General features: G+C 42.4%; 1 protein-coding gene across 1 annotated transcript; it reads left to right on the top strand.

Annotated features, from left to right (window-relative positions):
- Window positions 1-794: 794 nt before the first annotated feature.
- Window positions 795-21,419, top strand: DDX52 (DExD-box helicase 52). Its single transcript, XM_063296786.1, has 15 exons — window positions 795-974; window positions 3,372-3,603; window positions 4,844-4,983; window positions 8,226-8,411; window positions 9,985-10,128; window positions 11,798-11,909; window positions 11,994-12,066; window positions 14,432-14,635; window positions 15,065-15,155; window positions 16,266-16,388; window positions 16,594-16,744; window positions 18,668-18,743; window positions 19,345-19,416; window positions 20,704-20,796; window positions 21,251-21,419. Exons 1-15 carry the CDS (start codon window positions 888-890, stop codon window positions 21,333-21,335), a joined length of 1,869 nt encoding a protein of 622 aa, XP_063152856.1. The 5' UTR covers window positions 795-887; the 3' UTR covers window positions 21,336-21,419.
- The last annotated feature ends 1,485 nt before the right edge of the window (window positions 21,420-22,904 follow it).

The following is a 22,904-nucleotide window of genomic DNA, read 5'->3' as shown; positions in this document are numbered from 1 at the left end:
TTAGCTCATGGCATCATTGAGGTGCTCAAGCTCCAGCACCACGACAAGGTAACGATAGAGGAATCCAAACAAGAGTCCATTGGAATTGGGCGGCTAATAAGTTCAAATAAATAATAAAATAAAAAAATAAATAAAAAGTAATTAAATTAAATTAAATTAAATTAAATTAAATTAAATTAAATTAAATTAAATTAAATTAAATTAAATTAAATTAAATTAAATTAAATTAATAAAGGGCAGGGCAGCCTAGATGGAGCTGGATAGGTTCATTCTTTCTATATTTGCTTTCAAAGAGAAAGTTAGGAGGTCTTTAACAATTCCTGAAGATGTTTTAGGAGTAAGCCCCACTGAATTCAATTGAGACTTTATAGTTTTACAGGCATACACAGCATTGCACTCTGAATCTGTATCCCTATCCTGTATACCAGTGTTTCCCAACTTCAGCAACTTTTAAGATGTGTGGACTTCAACTCCCAGAATTCCTCAGCCAGCATGTTGGCTAGGGAGCTCTTGGAGTTGAAGTCCACACATCTTAAAGTTGCTGAGCTTGAGCAACACTGCTTTATATACTTGCTTGGTGGGAATAAATCCCATTAAATTTCCATTCATAATTTCCATTCATAAGTGCGTGTCTGAATAGGATTACACGGTGAAATACTTCTCAAGACCTTCCAATGGAAACCGGAAGTCTAAAACTGCCTTGATTATCAATAAGCCTAAGCAGGACGGAAGCCTATTAGGAAGGGGTGGCTCTCTCCCTCACCCTCTCTATGGCTCTTTTCGCGTCGCTTCCTCTTCCAATTGGTCCTTCGAGTTCCCGGTTGCCGGGCAACGCGAGTGCGCTCTCGCGGCCGCGCGATGCATGCCGGGAGGGGGAGAGAGGCAGCATGGATGCCCACGAGCTCTTCCGGAGACTTGGAGCGGGAGCCAAGTTCGACGTGAGGCGCTTCAGGCGGGACGCGGAGCGTTTCGGGGTGAGGGGCAGAGGCCACGGCTTCGGTAGTTGGGCAGACGTGCATAGCTGAGCGAGGGAGGCTGTGGGGCTGGTAAAGCTGTGAATACCCCCCTGAAGCTCATTGGTTGCAGTTCAGTCCTAAAGAGAACGAACTCTCCCCTCCTCAGAAACGGTTTTGCTGCTGCTGCTGCTGCTGCTGCTATTATTATTATTATTATTATTATTATTATTATTATTATTTGACAGCTGTCTTTTCTAAGAGAATCGAAGCGGGGCAGTTAACTTCTCTCCTTCCCCTTAGTTTTGGGTCGCCAACAAAATGGGAGTATTTTTCTTTTTAGAAATAATGTTTTAAAATATTCCCAGCAACCCTGTGAGGTAGGCTAGTCTGAGGCAGAGACTGGCCCATATTTGCCCACTGAGCTTGATGGCTGATTGGGGAGATAAAGAACAGTGGAGCTCTTGGTGGTCTCTTGAGTTTGGTGGTTTGCTTGCAAATGTTTCATGACCCAACTAGGTAACATCACTGGTGCGTGGGAATGTGGGGTTTGCTGCCTGTTTCTGTGCAGTAGCTTGCCCTGCCAGTTTTGGTGGAGGTATAGTTTCCTTCTTGGTGGTTCCTTAATTATTTTTTTCTGTGGAGTTCTTGGTGCTCCTGCACCAAGCAACCTGCAGGCCCCCAAATTATTTTGTTGTGAACGTCTCTCAACCACAACTCAATCGATGTTTGCTGTCCATTGCCTTGCCATTTTGAGGCAGTAAACCTACATGTAAAAATAACATATACCTGGACAGAGACATAACATTTATAAAACAGGGACAGCATGCTAGAGGGCATGACTTAACTTAAAAACTGGTACCTGAATTCACCTTTTTTTCTTTTATGCCATGTCTTCTAAACGGTAACTGGGCAGGAATGTCTTTCTTGTTATTGATCTCACTTAAGCTGCTTCTGTTGAAATGCCTCAAATACACAATGCTTGTGTGAATGAGCTTGTCAGCTTTTGGATTAAGAACTCTCATCGAGGAACCACCAAGGAGGAAACCACACCCCCACCAAAACTGGCAGAGCATGCAACTGCATATAAACAGGTCCCACACTCATTCCTGCTGAACATGCTACCTAGTTGGGTAATCAAATGTCTACAAGCAAACAAGCTCAGAGACCACCAAGAACCCTGAGCTACAGATATTCCCTGCTATTGTTATAGAGAACAGTGTAAGATAAAAATCTCCCCCAAATTGATCTTGACTTCTGGTGGCTTCTTAGACACGTTCATGAAAATTTTCTGTCAAGAAGTGATTGGACATTTCTTTCTTGGGTATGCTTTTTTTCCCCCCACTTCACACTCTTCTGCAGCCCTGGGATTTCCTCCTGGCCTTCCATCCAAGTAGTAATCAGACCTTGCATAACATCATCATCATCATTTTGTTATGATGCCTTTATCTTATATTTATGTATTGTTAACTGCCCAAAGTCATGGATTTGAGATGGGTGGCCGTATTAATTGAAGGAATAAATAAATAATGAACTTCCAAGCACATGCAGAAGAGACTTTACAGGATCACTCATAATTTATGTATGTCTGTGGATATTAATTTGCATCTATATTCTCTTGTCAGGAGTGCTGGGAGATTTGTTACTGTGCACCCCAGTATGTGCAGGAAAAAAATTTTTATGGGAGGGAAAGGTATAATATAAATTCTTAGATATATTGCTAAATTTCCAGTCCGCTGCTAGATAGGAACTCTTAACTCCAAAGGGCTCAGGATGTTTGGACTTGCACCATGTTTTAGATTAGACTGAAAGGGATTTGGAAGATAAGTGATTCAGCTGCTGTGTGGACCAGACCCTCATGTTAAATTATAATATGGACCATTTGTTTGGGGATAGCATGTCATGTGACACAGTAATTTTATTTTGTTCATCTGAGTGTAAGATTAAGTGTCTTGAATGAATCCAGCTAGAGCATTTTTTTTAATCTGTCCAGTTGTGTCTGATTCTCAGAGACTGCCTGGTCAAGTCGCTGCAGTTTTCTTGGCAAAGTTTTTCAGAAGTGGTTTGCCATTGCGTCCTTCCTGGGGCTGAGAGAGAGTGACTGGCACAAGGTCACCCAGCTGGCTTTGTGCATAAGGCGGGACTAGAACTCACAGTCTCCTGGTTTCTAGCCTGATGCTTTAACCACTACGCCAAACTGGTTCTCAGAGCATATACACACATGCAAATACAAAATAATGCTCTAAGGGCAATAAAGTAGGGCAAAGGTGAACTGTTTTGTTGTTGTTGTTGTTTGTTTTGCTCATGCATATTATTAGTCCTTATTTCTCCCTGGGAATAGCAGCTAAGTGGAAACTGCAATTAAGGACTCCTGTAAGTTTTACATTGAAGAGACTGTGTGACTCTGTTTAATTTCAGGTACTCAGAACTAAAGATGAAGCAATTGGAACATCAGAGATTTTTGGATCTCTTGATTTTTTTGGAAAGAAAAGAAAAGAAAATGAGCTCCATGAAGCTCAGACCGAAACACTGGAACTTCCTAATTTGCACCTTGAAGAGGTAGCAGTAGCACAGAAAACACAGGCTGCAAAGAAGAGAAAAGGAAATGGACAAAGCACTGAAGGGAGGAAAAAAAAGAAAAAAGGCCAAGGTACTAAAGGGGTAGCTACCCATTATCTTAAAAAATGCGAAATTACTTTTTATTTTCATTGAGATGTATGGCTGACCTTAATGTTTTGGAAGCTTCTATTAGTGGACCACCAATTTTGAAAGAATTACATTGGCTATTTGCTGTTGAATTTGATTTAAGATGTTGATGCTTAGCTTGAAAACCTTAAGCAGCCTGGTATCAAATACCTCACAAGCCTGTAGTTTCATTCTTGTTCTGTAATCTTAACCTCTTCAGATGAGTCCTTTGTCTAAGTACCTTCAGTATGATAGAAAAGATCATGTATCCATTAAGGAGATGACCTTTTTTGTGCATACATCCCAGCTCTGAAATACTTTTCCCAAACATGTTAGACTAATGGCAGAAGTATTAGTATATTTGGCACCAGGCCAAAACATTTTTCACAGCCCAGGTATTTCATATTAACTATGTATTTTTTGCTTATGGTATGCATTATTTATTGCTTGCTATCCTCCCTTCCCTTCCACCTACCTACTTTATTTTATTACAGTTTTGACCCATGTGGCTTGGAGTTTATTTTGGATGAGGGGTGGTTAGAGTTCTGTTTTATATAAATGTATATCTAGAAGTTGACCAGAACTTATAGGTTACACATTTTCACAGAGCTAGAACCACCACCTAAGCCATTCAATCCCAAAATTGGTGTCTTACACACACACAGAGTATAAAATGTATAGGTAAAGGTAAAGGTTTCCCTTGACATTAAGTCCAGTCGTGTCCGACTCTAGGGGGTGGTGCTCATCTCTATTTCAAAGCCGAAGAGCCAGTGTTTGTCCGTAGACAGTTCCGTGGTCATGTGGCCAGCATGACTAAACGGAACGCCATTACCTGCTCGCCGAAGCGGTACCTATTAATCTACTCACATTGGCAAGTTTTTGAACTGCTAGGTTGGCAGGAGCTGGGACTAGCAACGGGAGCTCACCCTGTCACACGGATTCGAACCGCCGACTTTCTGATCGGCAAGCTCAGCAGCTCAGCGGTTTAACCCGCAGTGCCACCGCGTCCCCCTATAAAATCTATACACCTGTATAAAATGAAGTTCAAGTCCATTAAATCCCAACCAACTTGTGTTGAAGTCCAATGTACTTGAAGGAGACCAGGTTGCAAAGGCTGATAGAAAATATCTTAAATGGTGGCCATGCAACAAATTAGTTTTCATTCTTATTTCAAGTTTAGATGGTGGTGTTCTTGTAACTTTCAGAAACAGTTCCAGTGATTCCTGGTACTGAAAATGATGGCATATTGTGGATGTCCACTCTGGAGGCGAAACTCGACATTCCAAAAACCAAGGGTGAGAAGGAACCCATAGCAGAGAAATTAAAACGTGTCAGACAAGAAAAGGTGAGATGCTTCTCTTTGGCATGTTCTCTGAAAATAAATGATTAGCGAATGAAGATAGATGTTACTGTTTTTTTTTCAAAAGAATACATTGGTTGGTTTACTTGGATGATTTTTAGAAAGAGCGAGATATATTTTATGGAAAAAACCCAGAGATTTGGGTTATGAAAGATATCACAAGCTATGAAAAATGCTTAATTTCTATCATTTTGTAGCCTCCTAAGTGTTTTGAAATTGGTGGCTGTGGAAATTGTAACCAAAAGGGAGTTGCAAAATCAAAGCCCTGAATGAGCTTTGAGGGCATGCTTTCTTTAGTTTTTAATTTGTGATGAATGTATGCAACACACACACATACCAGGTGAATAATACTCAACATTATATAGGGATTGGACAATATATATTGCAGGGGTTATTAAACTTTGCGGCATTGCAGCCCTCCACCACAATTTTGTTGTTGTTTATTCGTTCAGTCGCTTCCGACTCTTCATGACTTCATGGACCAGCCCACACCAGAGCTTCCTGTTGGTCATCAACACCCCCAGCTCCCCCAGGGATGAGTCCGTCACCTCTAGAATATCATCCATCCATCTTGCCCTTGGTCGGCCCCTCTTCCTTTTGCCTTCCACTCTCCCTAGCATCAGCATCTTCTCCAGGGTGTCCTGTCTTCTCATTATGTGGCCAAAGTACTTCAGTTTTGCCTTTAATATCATTCCCTCAAGTGAGCAGTCTGGCTTTATTTCCTGGAGGATGGACTGGTTTGATCTTGCAGTCCAAGGCACTCTCAGGATTTTCCTCCAACACCACAGTTCCAAAGCATCTATCTTCCTTCTCTCAGCCTTCCTTATGGTCCAGCTCTCGCAGCCATATGTTACTACGGGGAACACCATTGCTTTAACTATGCGGACCTTTGTTGTCAGTGTGATGTCTCTGCTCTTCACTATTTTATCGAGATTTGTCATTGCTCTTCTCCTAAGGATTAAGCGTCTTCTGATTTCCTGACTGCAGTCAGCATCTGCAGTAATCTTCGCACCTAGAAATACAAAGTCTTTCACTGCTTCGACATTTTCTCCCTCTATTTGCCAGTTCTCAATCAAGCTGGTTGCCATAATCTTGGTGTTTTTGAGGTTTAGCTGCAAGCCAGCTTTTGCACTTTCTTCTTTCACCTTCATCATAAGGCTCCTCAGTTCCTCTTCGCTTTCAGCCATCAAAGTGGTATCATCTGCATATCTGAGATTGTTAGTGTTTCTTCCAGCGATTTTAACTCCAGCCTTGGATTCCTCAAGCCCAGCATGTTGCATGATGTGTTCTGCGTACAAGTTGAACAGGTAGGGTGAGAGTAGACAGCCCTGCCGTACTCCTTTCCCAATCTTAAACCAGTCCGTTGTTCCGTGGTCTGTTCTTACTGTTGCTACTTGGTCGTTATACAGATTCTTCAGGAGGCAGACAAGATGACTTGGTATCCCCATACCGCTAAGAACTTGCCACAATTTGTTATGGTCCACACAGTCAAAGGCTTTTGAATAGTCAAGAAAACAGAAATAGATGTTTTTCTGAAACACCCTGGCTTTTTCCATTATCCAGCGGATATTGGCAATTTGGTCCCTAGTTCCTCTGCCTTTTCTAAACCCAGCTTGTTCATCTGGCAATTCTCGCTCCATGAATTGCTGAAGTCTACCTTGCAGGATCTTGAGCATTACCTTACTGGCATGTGTAATGAGTGCCACTGTTGTCTTGGCAAAATTCTATCAGCCTATGTCCTGCTTCATTTTGTTCTCCCAGGCCATGCTTACCTGTAATTCCAGGTGTCATTTGACTGCCCACCTTAGCATTCCAGTCTCCCGTGATGAAAATAACATCTCTTTTAGGCGTGTTATCCAGTAGGTGCTGCAGATCCTCATAGAACTGCTCTACTTCAGCTTCTTCAGCATCTGTGGTTGGGGCGTATATTTGGATCACTGTGATGTTAGATGGCTTGCCCTGAATTCGAATTGAGATCATTCTATCATTTTTTGGATTGTATCCAAGCATTGCTTTAGCCACTTTACGATTAATTATGAAGGCTACTCCATTTCTTCTGTGGTCCTCTTGTCCACAGTAGTAGATCTGGTGGTCATTTGATGTGAAGTGGCCCATTCCAGTCCATTTCAGTTTACTGATGCCCAAAATGTCTGTCTTTAATCTTGACATCTCACCAATAACCACATCCAATTTGCCCTGGCTCATAGATCTTACATTCCAGGTTCCAGTGGTGTGTTGATCCTTAGAACATCAGATTCGCCGTTCACCACCAGCACCGTCGGCTGCTAGCCGTCCTTTCGGCTTTGAGCTAGCTGCGTCATCACGTCTGGGGCTAGCTGAGCTCATCCTCTGTTCCTCCCCAGTAGCATTTTGACCATCTTCCGACCTGGGGGTCTCATCTTCCGATGGTATAACAACATATCTCTGGTTGTACTGATCCATTTAGTTTTCACGGGAAGAATACTGGGGTGGGTTGCCATGACCTTCCCCAGGGATCGCACTTAGTCTGACCTCTCTGTCATGACCTTCCTGTCTTGGGTGGCCCTTCACAGTTTAGCTCATGGCATCGTTGAGGTGCTCAAGCTCCAGCACCACGACAAGGTAACAATCCTTTGCTGAAGACCACAATTTTACCCAGGCAAAATAAGGAGGAAATCATGGAGCCAATTCTGATTGCCGTCAACCTGAAATGGACACCAGTACTACTGCAAAGTTTGAGGCCCCCTGTGATGCGTAAGGTTAAAATGTAATTATTAAAAGTAAATTGTGTTTTTTTTGCCTAACCCTAACCCAAATGAAATTACAAGTTTCATTCAAGGGGGAGGGGTTGCATACTTCAATAATTTTAGGGGGTCACAAAGTATGAGTTGAAGGTGTTTTAGAGGAGGATAAACAGCTCCCACTTGAGGGTGGTTTAATTGGTTCTCCTACATATCACAAAGGCTTGGACTAGATGATCCTTGGGGTACCTTCCAAGTCCACAATTCGATGATTCTAGCCCCTGCTGTAGCCAGTCTTAATGACTTAAAATGTCTGAAGTTAGAGATACTTGTTAAATACAAACTACATTTATTAGAGCAGGAACCCAATACTTTAATACACCTTGTGCTTTAATAAGACATTCATCTAAAATGGAGGTGCAATTTTTTTCCTAAGTTACTGATAATATTTAATGTGTAAATTATATTTAACTGAATAATATTTAATATTTATCTTGCCTTTCCCAGATAAATCATTTCAGAAATAAACACAAAATCTACATTCAAGGAACAGATCTTCCAGACCCAGTTGCTTCCTTCGAACAACTTGGAAGAGAATACAACATCCACTCCAAGATCATGCAGAATATTGAAGCTGCTGGATTCCAGATCCCCACACCGATTCAGATGCAAGCTATTCCTGCCATGCTTCATGTGTGTCCCAGATATATTTCACTCTGAGAGAAAATGGTGATGTGGTTGCAAGTGACATGCTTTAGGTTATGAAAGAGGAATTGCACACTTGTGTGCCCACACACATGTGCACACTCACATGTGCTTATAGTAATTTATGCACGAGGAAAGATGGTTCTGCATACCCTTGTTGTGTGTGCAAAGCTGCTGCTGTTCATGGGCCCTGTTCACACCACATGCTTGGCTGAGTAATGTGAACTCCAGAATGAGGTCAGTCCTGGGATGTTAGCTTTAACTATGAGCAAACCAATTTTTGTTTAGAGTTAACCTAACTGCCTGGTCAGTTAACTCCCTGTTGTCTGGACGTTTTACTGCAAGGTTAACTGCTTCCCCTAATATCTGTGATCAAGAGAAAATCCCAGAGCAATTCTGCAGAAATAAAATCCCAGTTTTTTTGTTTCTGTAGTCAGCCCCACACTCACACGCAGTCACTTGAAGTCCCTTTTAAAACCTGACTGCTGCAGTGCCAGCTCCATTTATGCCCTTCATGCATGAATGCACGCTCGCTGCAGCAGAGGAAAGATAGGCAGGCAATCAGACAAACAGCAGCCTCCTTGCACTGGCTTTTTGCATTATGGACTGAGCTATCCCTGATCATGTCCTGTTGGCATGCAAAGATGACACGACCAGGAGAGCGGATGGCTAAATTGCTCGCGTTGAATGAAAGAGGGCATTGAAACGAACAGGGAAAACCCTCCATGTATTGGATCTCTGAGCACCTACTGGGGTTTCTAAACTTGGATCTCACATATGAGCAGCGGGATTAACCTGTCCTTTAATGAAGGAAGACGTTCTGCATGAACGCATCAGTCCGTAGCTGGAAGGATCCTGCACTCCTCCAGCAGAATTGCTCTCTGCCATGCGCGCGCTCCTAGGTCTGTTGTTGTATTTGGCTACCACACCCAGGAGATCTTGTTTTGAAGAAGAAGACTCCTGCGTGTTTGCACTGCACGTTCAATCTGGGTACCGAATACACCCATTTTCTATGTCCATCCTGTACATGGAACTGTAAACTAGCCAAATACATTGAGTTTGCACAACCCACTAAGCTGCAAAATAATCACAGTTGACACTATCCAAGCTTAGTGTGCAACTGATAGGATAAGTGTGTGCTGAAGCCTTTCTTCAACTGAAAGAGGTTCTGGCCAGCAAACCTTTGGGTAAAATTTGTGCTTGATTACAGATGTCCTTGTTCTGACAAATCACATCCTACACTTCCACTGTTAAACATCAAAGAAATATACATACAGCCATGTTAGCTGCCACTGAGCAAACATGGCTACAATAAATATCTCACTGTTGCATTTCTCCTAGTGGAAAGATTGACAGGATCTACAATGCAGGACTGAATTCAGGTTGATTGGCATAATTGCTGCAAGTGCTTGGTGCCCTGTAGAGGATGTTAGAAATGATTACCAGCCTGGAGAACTGAAATCTGCCTGCCTGGTGTGGCCCTTTCTTTGCCACTTTTGGCACACCATTTATATGCACTTTGTGTTCGTCTGAGTCTTGCTGCTTTCGTTTTGCATCCTAGGGCCGTGAGCTCCTGGCTTGTGCTCCCACCGGCTCAGGGAAGACATTGGCTTTTAGCATTCCCATTTTAACCCACCTCAAGCAGCCCATGAATAAAGGTTTCAGAGCTCTTGTGCTGTCACCCACGCGGGAACTTGCTAGTCAGGTAAGGTGACTTTAATCTTCTAAAGTTGGCTCAAGGACATGTTCAAATACGCAGTAGGCTGTTCAGGCGAAGCACAGTAAGAATAGCGGGGTGATGAAGGTGTTAGGCTAGGAGCAGGAAGGCCCAGGTTCATGACCATCCTCAGGCACAGAGGTTCCCTGGGGTGGGGGGCTTAGCCCAGCCACTCTCTTTTTGCCCAGCCTACACTACAGGGTGGTGGTTGTGGGGAGAAATGGGTGGAGACGGTGTTCTTCCAGTGTTCAACTTCCAGTTGAAACCTCCAAAGAATCTTCCCCCATCTGAGAAGCATTTTTTTTATACTGTGCATAGTTTGTGGAAATCGCTTTATTGTATGTTGGTTGCTACTTGTCCTGTATTATCCATTGCCCAGAGTCAGACCAGATTGCAGTAGTCTACATGTATTGTTAGTTGTCATGGGTACTGATGGCGAGCAGGAGGGGGCCTCTATCCAGGGGGGAAAACGCATGCGTAGTACTGAGGAATTAAGCAGCCATTCAAAGAGACACAGATCAGACCCGCCTTAACTTTTGGGGTTTATCTGTCTGGGTTTTTCCCACGCTTCTTCAGTTTGTTAGCATTTTCTGTCTAATGTAGCAGTAATAAAACACTAGAGACCTATTCCTTGTCTCAGCGTGGTTCCTGGCTGTTAGGACATTAGTGGAGTATAAATCTAGCAAAATAAATACATAAATAAATATGCGACTCTTGATTTATTTATTTGATGAATTTATATGGCCGCCCATCTTATGCATGACTCTGGGTGGCTAACAATCAAAGATAGAGTAAAGAAATGGAGAGCCAGTTTGGTCTAGTGGTTAAGGCAACAGGCTAGAAACCAGGAGACCAGGAGTTCTAGTCCCACCCTAGGCCTGAAAGCTGGCTGGGTGACCTTGGGCCAGTTGCTTTCTCTCAGCCCAACCCACCTCACAGGGTTGTTGTTGTGGAAGAAATAGGAGGAGGAAGGCGTATGAGGTATGTTCCCCGCCTTGAGTTATTTATAAAAATAATAAAGACGGGATAAAAAAGAATCTAAGAAAAATGGTGAAAAAAAAACACCAACCAAAGTTAAAAACAGCAGAAATATTATAAACATAGCAGCCAAGAACACTCATTTAATTCAACCATGTCCAGGAAACAGGCTTGCCCATACTATCAGGGCCCCAGGCTTGATGGCAAAACCAGGTTTTCTGCGCCTTGCAAAAGGCCAGCAGGGTTGGGGCAAGTCTCATCTCTGGCGGGAAGATGTTCCAAAGGGCAGGTGCCATGGCAGAAATGGCTCTCTTTCTGGGCCCTGCCGGAGGCCACTCTCTCGCAAACGGGACCTGGAGCATGCCTCTCCTGCTGGATCTCCCAGGATGGGTAGACACCACTGGGGAGAGATGGGTGGGAAGGGTACTCACCCAACGACTATCCCCCAGATAATGTAGCAAACCATAGTTGACCATCATTGTAACCGTCTTTGATCAATATCCAAGTGAACTGCGAGGGGCTTCCATTCCTGGGTCTTCTGCCACAGTGGTCCTCCTGCTGTATTTAGTTTCTGTGTTTGGTTTTTCTGCTTCTGAAAATAACAGTGACTCTTCAGATATTTAAGTCCATATTTGCGTCATGTTCCGATAAATATGTGCCTGATTCCTCTCCCTTTTAGACCCACAGAGAACTACTTAAGTTGTCTGAAGGTATCGGCTTCAGGATACATCTGATCCACAAAGCTGCAGAGACGGCAAAAAAACTGGGGCCAAAGTCTTCTCAGAAATTTGGTAACGGAGGAATAAACAGGGATTGGTATTCAACTCCATCTGCTTGTTTCTTCCAGCTGTTCTTAACTGTTGGTTTTTCTACAGATATTTTGGTGACTACTCCAAACAGACTTATCTATCTGTTGAAACAGGACCCCCCAACCATAGATCTGACCAGGTAAAATGGAATAGAGCCCCCCATTTTTTTCTTTATGTCCGTATTGGCTAATATTTTCTAAAGGATGGACCTGCGGTGTTAGTGCTGTTTGTAAACTTAATTTTGCCTAAAGATGTTAATCCAAATAGATTCCATGCCAATTAAAGTTTAAAATGTACACGTAAAATAAATGTCCATGGAGTATGCATCATTTTGCTGGCCTGTAGCAGGAAAAAACACAGCACTAAACCCCTTGTTTCCTGAGCAGTGAAAACTTGACTCATACCTTCGTTGGACTTCTGAGATTTTAGTCATTGCTATTTTTTTGACTTCATTAAATTCAAAAAGAAAAGCGTAAGAGTATTAATAATGCCAATTTGATATTTTTAAAATACTACCAAACTTGTTGTTGTTTATTCATTCAGTCGCTTCTGACTCTTCGTGACTTCACGGACCAGCCCATGCCAGAGCTTCCTGTCAGTTGTCAACACCCCCAGCTCCCCCAGGGACGAGTCCGTCACCTCTAGAATATCATCCATCCACCTTGTCCTTGGTCGGCCCCTCTTCCTTTTGCCCTCCACTCTCCCTAGCATCAGCATCTTCTCCAGGGTGTCCTGTCTTCTCATTGTGTGGCCAAAGTATTTCAGTTTTGCCTTAAATATCATTCCCTCAAGTGAGCAGTCTGACTGGATTTCCTGGAGGATGGACTGGTTTGATCTTCTTGCAGTCCAAGGCACTCTCAGGATTTTCCTCCAACACCACAGTTCCAAAGCATCTATCTTCCTTCTCTCAGCCTTCCTTATGGTCCAGCTCTCACAGCCATATGTTACTACGGGGAACACCATTGCTTTAACTATGCGGACCTTTGTTGTCAGTGTAATGTCTCTGCTCTTCACTATTTTATCGAGATTTGTCATTGCTCTTCTCCCAAGGATTAAGCGTCTTCTGATTTCCTGACTGCAGTCAGCATCTGCAGTAATCTTCACACCTAGAAATACAAAGTCTTTCACTGCTTCTACATTTTCTCCCTCTATTTGCCAGTTATCAATCAAGCTGGCTGCCATAATCTTGGTGTTTTTGAGGTTTAGCTGCAAGCCAGCTTTTGCACTTTCTTCTTTCACCTTCATCATAAGGCTCCTCAGTTCCTCTTCGCTTTCAGCCATCAAAGTGGTATCATCTGCATATCTGAGATTGTTAATGTTTCCTCCAGCGATTTTAACTCCAGCCTTGGATTCCTCAAGCCCAGCATGTTCTAAACTACCAAACTATCAGATTAAATTAACTGAATAACAGCTATATAAAGAAATATTTTTTTATAAATAGAGAATTATCTAGACATTTCTAAGTAAAGCCCTTTCTTCCAAGTATTGCTGCTATAACTATGTGCCTTTTTCATTTCCCCATCTCTGTTTTGAGGGCTAGAAAATTACTTTTAAAAAAACACTTCATAGCCCAAGTAACAGAGAATAAAGCCGGATCCTGCCATCTTCTACAACAAGGATCTTAAGATTTCTCATGGAGAAAGCAGTTGTCTATAAGAATATGCAATCTTGTACTGGATAGATTAATGGCCTAGTTTGCTATAAAGTTAGTTTCATGTGGCCATGTTCTGAATGCAGAATTTCTACAGCTAACAGTAATTTATCTTTCCTAATGCATTCCTGGGAAATCCTGAGTCCCATATGCAGTCCCATCACAAACCATGTACAAATTGGGCTTTCTAATATTGGAATTCAGAGTGAGCATATCACTTAACTTGGTTCACCTATAATGCACAACACTAAGCCAGAATGTGTTTTGGTTTTGATTTAATGTGATGCGCAACTCATGCTACTCTGAGCTGAGCAAATAAACCAGTTATAAACAGCCTGATTGTAATGTGTGAGTTCAACCACTGGCATGTGTATGCTGCTTGCATTTTTTTTTTAACTTCAGAGCAGTCTTATGAGATAGGCTAAGTGGTCAGACATGATGGGGAAGATTCACAGGGAAAAACTGGAGATTTGCAGCCACGTTCTCCTTGTTAAGTTCAGCAGTCTGCTTTTTATAAGCATGACAGTGTGGTATGCTGGCTGTGAAGTTAAACTAGAATCAGGTATGCCAACTTCAAGTCGTCATTAAGCTGTGGGACTCACTGGCTATCCTTCAGCAAGTTATGATCTTTCAGGGTGGTTGTGAAGAGACATGGAGGAGAAACTGTGTTCATCACAGAGGAGCTTATAAGAAATGTGGGGTATGCATTATTAGCAAATAATTAAATATCCACATCTTTTCATTCTGTTACTCGCTCACTGGCCACCTGGAACATGGCAGTGGGCAGTGGTCTGATCTTACTGTATGTAATACGTGTATCACCTCCTAATAGCAGCCTTATGTTCTGCCCTAGAGTTGAATGGCTGGTAGTTGATGAGTCAGACAAATTGTTTGAAGATGGGAAGACGGGATTCCGAGACCAGCTGGCTACCATCTTTTTAGCATGCTCCTCCCATGTTGTCAAGAGAGCCATGTTTAGTGCAACATTTGCACATGATGTAGAGCAGTGGTGTAAACTCAACCTTGACAATATCATATCTGTATCCATTGGAGCAAGGTGGGTATTGGGGTTAAAGGTTGCCTCTCCCTGACTGAGGGTTGATTGCTCTTGGCAGTGATTGGTTCTCCTCGCCTGGTGTCTGCCACAAGGGAAGTCACTTGCCCATTGGCGTCTGTGAAATGTAACTAACAGCCATTCTGCTGAGAACAGGGGAAGGTCGGCTTTTCTCCCCACAGATAATTCCATATGTATTGCTTCTATGCTGTCAGTTGAAAGAAAGGCATTAGCCCACTATGATTGTTTTTAGCTGGGGAAAGGGGATGGGAAAGCATTTTGATGAAAGATGTTTTCTGGACCCCATGTAAAATTTCATGAATGGCACAAAGCTGATGTAGAAAAATGGTTTATTTGGGAGTTCAACTAAAAAAGTTTCTTAAGCCTGGGCTATCTTCGGAACTGACACAGCTCCTTGACTTCCTGCTTCAGAAATGCTGCAGTCGAGACGGTGGACCAAGAGCTCTTATTTGTTGGATCCGAGACAGGGAAACTGTTAGCTATGAGAGATCTTGTGAAAAAGGTAATTTTTTTTCATGCTGAGACTGTCTGTTTGGGAGCTTTCTATGTTGTATCAACCTGATGTGCTTATAGAGCAGAATAAGATAATAGAACACCTTGAGGGATGCAGATGTTTCAGAAGAGGAGGGTGGAAGTTGTGTTAGAGATGTAGAACTAGAATGGTCTGACCCACTTCAAATGGCAAGTGAGAATATTCTTTGTTTAAGGTACCTTCATGTTGAATGAAGGAGGAAGGGGAGTGGAGGAAAGGCCCCTGCAGACCTCAGGTTCATGACAGTTCATTTTCATATCAACAAGCCATGATTATTTGTTTCATGTGATGGCAGCCTCTGAGTAAATCAAGGCAGAATTTTGGAATGAGCTTTGTTAATCTCTGTATCTAATCTTCTGCCATGTGATGTCGGAAGTAGAGTATCCAGTTGAGATTGTGAGACACTTAACAAATCTCTGCTGGTTCTTGGAGCTCACTGGGTAGTGTTGGGCCACCCTCTTGAAGGATCTTGAGGCTGCAACAGAAGAGGAAATGCTGGAATGCTGCCCTGATCTCCTTGAGAACAAAATATATGTCCTCAGTAACTTAGTTTCTTGATGTATGTATGTATACTCTCTCTTTCACTTTTTCCTTCTTTCTTTTTCCTCTCTCCTCTCCTCTCCCCTCCCTTCCTTCACCTGCCTGCTCTCTTTCTCTTCTTCCCCTTCCTTTCTGCACCAGATTGGGGAAGGCTGATCTGTATTTCTTTATTTATCTATCATATTTTTATCACTGCTCATCTCCCCCATATGGGGGACTCTGGGTAGTTCACAATAAAACAGTTTAAAATTCAATAAAATCATAAATAATATCATTCATCAATAAATAAGTATTGACTGCCAAGGTGTGGACAGATTTTTTTTTTCTCAGACAGGTCCCAAACCCACAGGCCCCACATTTTATAACTAAATTGGGCTTATCTCAGAATACCTTGGATATGGTTGGATTGTAAGATCAGAGTCCTTTCTGAATCTGAGGAGTGAATTGACTATACTGGCTGACAGTCACAGTACTACAGTCCTTCCTGTCTGGGCTGTCACCTCACCCCAGCCCTCTTCTCTCCTTTCTCCTCCGTTGCAGGGCTTCACGCCTCCCGTCTTGGTTTTTGTCCAGTCTATTGAACGGGCTAAAGAGCTATTTCATGAGCTTGTTTACGAAGGCATCAACGTGGACATCATTCACGCAGACAGGACCCAGCAGCAGGTGGGAGAGGCTTTTCTGAGTGTGGAAGAACATTTTATAAGCTCATTCCTACTTTTTAATGCTTTTCTATTGGTGCAAGTACATCCTGTACCATCTCTGAACCGGTGATGGCAACTCAGCCAATTTCAAATCAGCGCTACCAGATTCAAGTGAAAACAGCTTTCATTTAATCATGGCTTACACAAGGATTTTTTTTCCTCCCTAGAGAGATAACGTAGTCCACAGTTTCAGAGCTGGGAAGATCTGGGTCCTTATCTGCACAGCTTTGCTGGCTAGAGGGATCGACTTCAAAGGAGTGAACATGGTTGTCAATTTCGACTTCCCAAGTAGTGCCGTGGAATATATCCACCGGATAGGTGAGTTTGGGGGTTCAGTGTTTTAAATAAGAGCATTTCAGCATTTGACTGAAAGATTTGACATTGCAGCAGTTGAGGCTCGCGGGAAGTCTCCTGCATGTTTTTGTCAAAAAGAAAGAAACGGTACCTATCAGTGTTTGGAAAGTCCTGCCATTGTGTCCTGTTTCCTCCAAGGATTGTCACGCTGTTTCAAACAATGATAGAGTTAGAATGTTCAGACTTGCGGCAGGAACATCCTAAACCTCTGCGTGCTGTTTGCATGTCAGAAAGCCAGGCAGCAAATTTAACAAGCAGAGCTCTGAGTGTGATATATTGGAGAAGGCGCTCTTGTTTCCTGGACATAATTACAAGAGAAACATTGGGGGAGCAGATGCCTTGGCATTTAAGCCTTCCTGACTTAGCGGTCAGCGTTTTTCACTGCAGCCTGCAATGTAAGAACTTGACTTCCTTTTATATGTCAGCCTGTCACCTTGGAACTTTTCTGTTCCCCACCCCCCTTCCAGGTCCATGCTACGTGGCATATCGGGCAGTCCCCATCTCTCTCCTCTTCTTTAGTTCTATTTTTTTAAAGGAAGATAAAATAGTGACCTTGATAAATAAGGCTACAGTAGAGGATTGATCTGTTTTTCTTCAAATGTGTAATCCAATAACTGGGAGATACAAAGTTGGGATGTCTCCAGTATTTTTTAAAATTATTTTCTTTTAGCTGACATCTCCAGCTACCTGTCCAATACAAAGAAAGGAAGCATGGCACTCATTTAGTATTTGGCTACATTTCAACAGCATGCTAAACTAGCTAAAAATAGACATAACATGTTCTCTGGACCTAGTCCTTGGGACAAACAGTGGTATAGATGGAGGGCCTTGCCCACAGTTTTTATTCAAGGAGTGTATAAAGTTAGTCACCATAACCATGGTTCCTAATGTCATCTCATCTGAATCAGGAAGGGAATTTACTTTGAAGTTAACCCTCCAGATACAGACATAGGAGACCTGAGTGTAGACCAAACAAGGCTATTCTATCTTCATAGTCTCTTTTTCCCCATTTTATTTTCATTAACCCCTGAGTTGGGAACAAACTGGGGGCATAAGAAGCTGATTCAGATGGGTGTGCTTTTTCTTGTTACTGTTTTTGATTAAGGTTTTTTATAATTGAAAACAAAATAAGAAGTGTGGTCACAGAAAGACTGCGAAGGTGTGGTTGATACACTGACCAGAACAGCCACTCCACTGCAAACTGGAACTGTCCTTCATTGCTTTGAATGTGTTACACTCAGGCAGTTGGCAGATCTAAGGTTTGTGCCAGATTAGGCTTGGCATTTCTGTAGACACACCCTTTCTTTTTGGAGCAAGGCAAAATTTCTTTCTGGTAAAAAAATTATGACCCTTTTGTTGTTGCTGCTGCTGTTGTTGTTGTGTGTTTATGTTGTGTGCCGCCCAGAGTCACACTGTTTGAGCTGGGCAGCCTTCTGAAATAAATAAATGAATAAATTTGGGGGGAATTAAACTCTTCAAGGAGTAAGCAACTGGTTCATTAAGAGAAGATTTCCACGGAACACTTGTATGCTTTAATTGACCGGTTAGCTTTGAAGCTGCTGCAGTGCTCTTTCGTCTCAGGAAAGGAAAATGGAAGAATTAAAAAGAAAACACTTTCACAGCTTGAAATATTCTGTTGGGATGTAATTGTGAAATCTGGCTAAAACCATGGGCTCTCTTAATCGGGTCAAACTGGTAAGGACTCTTTCAGCAGCAGACAAATGGCCTCCAGTGTGTACCGACATTCTGAATTATGGAGATCTAGTCTTCAGAACTGTCTGTGCTGTCTCCTGCTCATTGTGTCCCTGTGTCTGTGTGAAGAAGCTCCCTCCTCATTGTTACATAGCCAGAGAAGGTGAGCCTCTTCACTGTTCTCTCTTGCAACAGGTCGCACAGGGAGGGCAGGACACACAGGAAAAGCAATTACCTTCTTTTCTGAAGATGACAAGCCATTACTGCGAAGGTACCTCTTCCACCCAGTGCTCTGTTTACCTTTTTCATGAGCTTGACCATTGTTTAGCACGTCATGTTTTGAGGAATGAGTCATGGGCCAGCATGGCAACAGTTCCTCTCCCCTCCTGATCTGCTCTCAGAATGGCAGAAGGCCCTTGACCCCACTGTCTGTGTGAGTTGCAGCAGACCCCGTATCTTGCCTTATGTGTGGAAAGAGGCCGGGGGGTACTTCTCCTTCCTCCATTTCCTTGTATTGTCGAATTACCATTCAAATAACTGGTTTGTGGAGGAGTGACTCTTGGAATGGGATATTTGAGAAGCCATTAGGGCAAGTTCGGGCCCAGATTGCTCCTTCCTCCATTTCCTTGTATTGTCGAATTACCATTCAAATAACTGGTTTGTGGAGGAGTGACTCTTGGAATGGGATATTTGAGAAGCCATTAGGGCAAGTTCGGGCCCAGATTGCCTGCCCCTAATCTCTGCATTGTCAAGGGCATGAATGAGCTTTTGATCCTGAAACTTTCAAAAATTAGCTAGGAATTGTCAGCTTTAACTTTGTTCTCTCTCCTATTTTCCTTCCACCTTTCATCCCTTGTTTTCTTGTCTTCTAGCATAGCCACCGTTATTCAGAGAGCTGGCTGTCCTGTGCCAGACTACATAAAACACTTTCGCAAACTGCAAAGGTATGCTGTTTGGGGGCAAGGTGAATGGAGAAGCTAAGGCGGAAAGGCCACAGTATTCTGGGTGTTTCCTATAGCTTGAAATCACATCACGGCTGAAGCTTCAGGAAGATCAAACAGGTGCTCTAGGCACCCTGCACTTGGCTCTTGAGAGCAGGCAGAGAGGAGATTTGCCAGTGTTAAGAAAAAAAAATTGCAATGATGGCCTAGTTGCTGCTTTACATATTTATTTCAGAGATAATTCTTTGCTGTGTTAGCCTCCTGTGGGGGATTCCTAGGGGTATAGTCCAAGGGAGTGATGGGAACGGAAGCCTACAGCTGCATCCTAAGTGTAAAGCTAGAGCCAGACCTAAGGAACCCATCAGTTAAGAGTCCTTAGAAACCTTGCTTTATGTCTACCAGGCTCCCTGTTCCATATGGCTCTTTTAATTATTCTTTTAATAAAACAAACTAAATAAGAAATGGGCATGCTACAAAACTAAACTCCAGGAGCATCATTATTTAGTTGGCAGGAATGAGCCCTACAGTAGACCCTTTGCGATGGTAAAGTCATGCTGGGCATGGTGGGGACTAATTCTGGTAGATGGGCTCTTTATGACTAACCGTAGCAACCATTTCGTGTTAAGCCAAGTCTTCTAAGGCAGCCGTCTTCTGAGTGTGCTTACCACATGCTCTCAACACTACAAATATGGCCCCAGCAAAAGGTGTCTTTCATTTAGTTATTTGCCTTGAATCCTCCCCAGTTTCCTTTCCCTGCTTAAATAAAACTTAATATTGTTTTGTTTTCTTTTTAGTTTCCAGGGTTCCCCCCACCCCCACCTCCTTTTAGAAAACTGAATGAGTGAGATGGAGAGGCTGATTACAATGGGTGTGATATGTGCCAGTCATATGTGCTGAATATGCCACCAATAATTTCTTTAGGAAGTTAATTCTGTGCACTCATATAAACATTCTCTGTTCTTGCAACTGAATTTTCACACTTACGATGACTGAAACATGCTGTCTGCTTTTACCCTTCCTCCTTCACTCTTTTCCATTTTTTATTTTTTTGTTGTTCTTCAGGTGTTCCTATAACCAAATTATGGTTTGCACTGACTGCCCAGGCCAGAATGAGGAGCTTCGTTCAGATCAGCTCTCTGGTTGATTTGATAGTTTGCCAGTTCAGGTTCACAACAAGGAGCAGGAAAGAGAAAGGGAGCAAGGAAAGAATTTGCACTGTAAACTTTGCTAATGAACTGTTTTTATTTTATCTTTCCTTTCTTTTTCCTCTGGCCTAAATGTCATATTTAGCAAGCAAAAGAAGAAATTTATAAAGAAGCCCTTGGAAAGGGAACACATCCTTACATCTCCTAAGTTCTTACAAAGAAAAGCCAAGAAAAACAAGTAAGTAAACATTCTGTGTCCAAAAGATTTTAGAAAAGGGCTGCACATAGATGTAGATGTAGTTGAATACAGGATCCAATGAAATAACACCATGAAAGTTTAAGAAAATTCTGAGAAACCTAATTAAATAACACCATGGAAGTTTAAGAAAATTCCTAGAGAGACCTAATGAAATAACACCATGGAAGTTTAAGAAAATTCCTAGAGAGACCTAATAATGCAGTGCTTTCAATTTGCCATTTTGCTCCCCACTCCCAGTGTAAATCAGCTGATCTCTCCCCCCCCCACACACACACTCTCTCTGGGAGTCGGGCAGCATACAAGTTTAATTTATTATTATTCCTATTGAAATTAGTACATCCTGCTACAAGAAAGATAGTGCTTGGTTTTTAGAGGTTCAAAAAGTTGGCTACAATCCTTATAACTTGGTACTTGTTCATTTTACTTTTAATAGGACACTTGTCCAGAAAAGGAAAAAGAAAAACTCCAAGGAAGTCCAAACTAACAATTCTCAGGCACAGGCAACTCCAGAAAATTGATTCAGCTGCTTTGTCAAAATAAAAAAGGCCTCTTTGATCTTTGCAAGAAGAATAAATCTGAGGAGCCCCCTTTTGATGGACCAATACTTTGATTTTGTTTCTTTGACATATGTGGGTTGCCTTTTTCTACTGTAGCTTTAGCAGTAATAGTAAGGGAACCTTATCCCCCAGCCCTTGGTTTTGCGTGGGCTTGAATCAGACCGTCCTTATTGGTGGCAGTGTGATGGCACAGGTGTCTTGTCTCCCTCCTCTGACGATAAATGACTCTTAGCTTTTAGTAGAAGGGTGAACTTCTACTAAACTTCTTTGTCACTGAATATGGAAGATCAAATATTGGAATGTAGTAACGGGTTCTGGGGTGGGAATATGAAGATAAGACGTAATTGTAGCGGTCGTCTTTTGCGCCGTTTTTACATGAGGAGGTGAAAAACAAAAGGTGAAAGGTCCCCTGTGCAAGCACTGAGTCACGTCTGACCCTTTGGGGGGACGCCGCTTTCGCGACATTTTCTTGGCAGATCATAGTGGGGTGGTTTGCCATTGCCTTCCCTAGTCGTCACCTTCCCCGGGGAGCTGGGTACTCATTTTATCGACCTCGGAAGGATGGAGGAATGGATTTAAAATCTATGGAAAGAAGGTGTGACCTAGGAAAAGAACTCTTCTGTTCAAGAGTCCACATGGTTTGCAGAAATTAGGAGTCTGGTAGCACCTTTTTAGACTAACATGTTTTATTAAGAGGGAGAAGCTTTCATGCATTTTTATTTCTTAGTCTGAAGAGGTGCTACCAGACTCCTGATTTTTGAATACCATAGATCAGTGTTTCTCAACCATGGCAACTTTAAGTTTTGCTGGCTGGTGAATTCTGAGAGTTGAAGTCCACCCATCTTAAAGTTGAGGAACACTGCCATAGATTAACACAGCTATCCCACTGTGGTTTTCAAAATATTTATTTATTATTCAAACTTTGTTACCACCCATCTCCCCAAAAGAGGGACTCTGAGCAGTTTACAATAAAATTAATACTGTTAAAATATAACAGTAAACGTTAAAATCTCATAAAAAGTAAAAACAAGTTACAAATATAAAATACAATGTAAATAAATATAGAATCCAAGTGGCTATAAAAATTCCAATCCAGTAGGAGGGCTCTCAGGCGTGAGCCACCCCCAAGAATGACTACCCACCTTCCTGCCCCAAGTGAGACAGCATAATTCTCTTACAACTGTGTGATCTTGCGGGTTATAAAACTTAAACCATATTCCATTCAATAAACTGGGTCCAAATGGTTGTGTTGTTTAAATATTAGTTTTTGTATTTTGGTCTGTGTGTGTGTACAATTTTGAGATCGAGTGTTGTACAGGTAGTCCTTGTTTAATGACCATTTGTTTAGTGATGGTTTGGACTTAGGACAGTGCTGGAAAAACAGACTTGTGACCAGTCCCCACATTCATGACCATTGCAGTGTTTTCCCCCCTGCTCATATGATCACTATTTGGATGCTTGGTGACTGGTTTGCATTTATGACCATTGCAGCGTCCCGTGGTCATGTGATTGCCATTTTTTACCTTCCTG

This window comes from Candoia aspera, chromosome 1 (assembly GCF_035149785.1).
Source record: "Candoia aspera isolate rCanAsp1 chromosome 1, rCanAsp1.hap2, whole genome shotgun sequence".
Lineage (NCBI taxonomy): Eukaryota > Metazoa > Chordata > Lepidosauria > Squamata > Boidae > Candoia > Candoia aspera.
Note: the sequence above shows the minus strand (reverse complement) of the source record. Positions and strands in the feature narration are given on the sequence as shown.

What these genes read in the sequence shown, in the direction of transcription:
- DDX52 (XM_063296786.1), top strand. Translation starts at nt 888, where the DNA reads ATGGATGCCCACGAGCTCTTCCGGAGACTTGGAGCGGGAGCCAAGTTC. An exon ending in AAAGTCTTCTCAGAAATTTG is followed by an intron (nt 11,910 to 11,993) that starts GTAACGGAGGAA and finishes GTTTTTCTACAG; the next exon opens with ATATTTTGGTGACTACTCCA. An exon ending in GACAAGCCATTACTGCGAAG is followed by an intron (nt 18,744 to 19,344) that starts GTACCTCTTCCA and finishes CTTGTCTTCTAG; the next exon opens with CATAGCCACCGTTATTCAGA.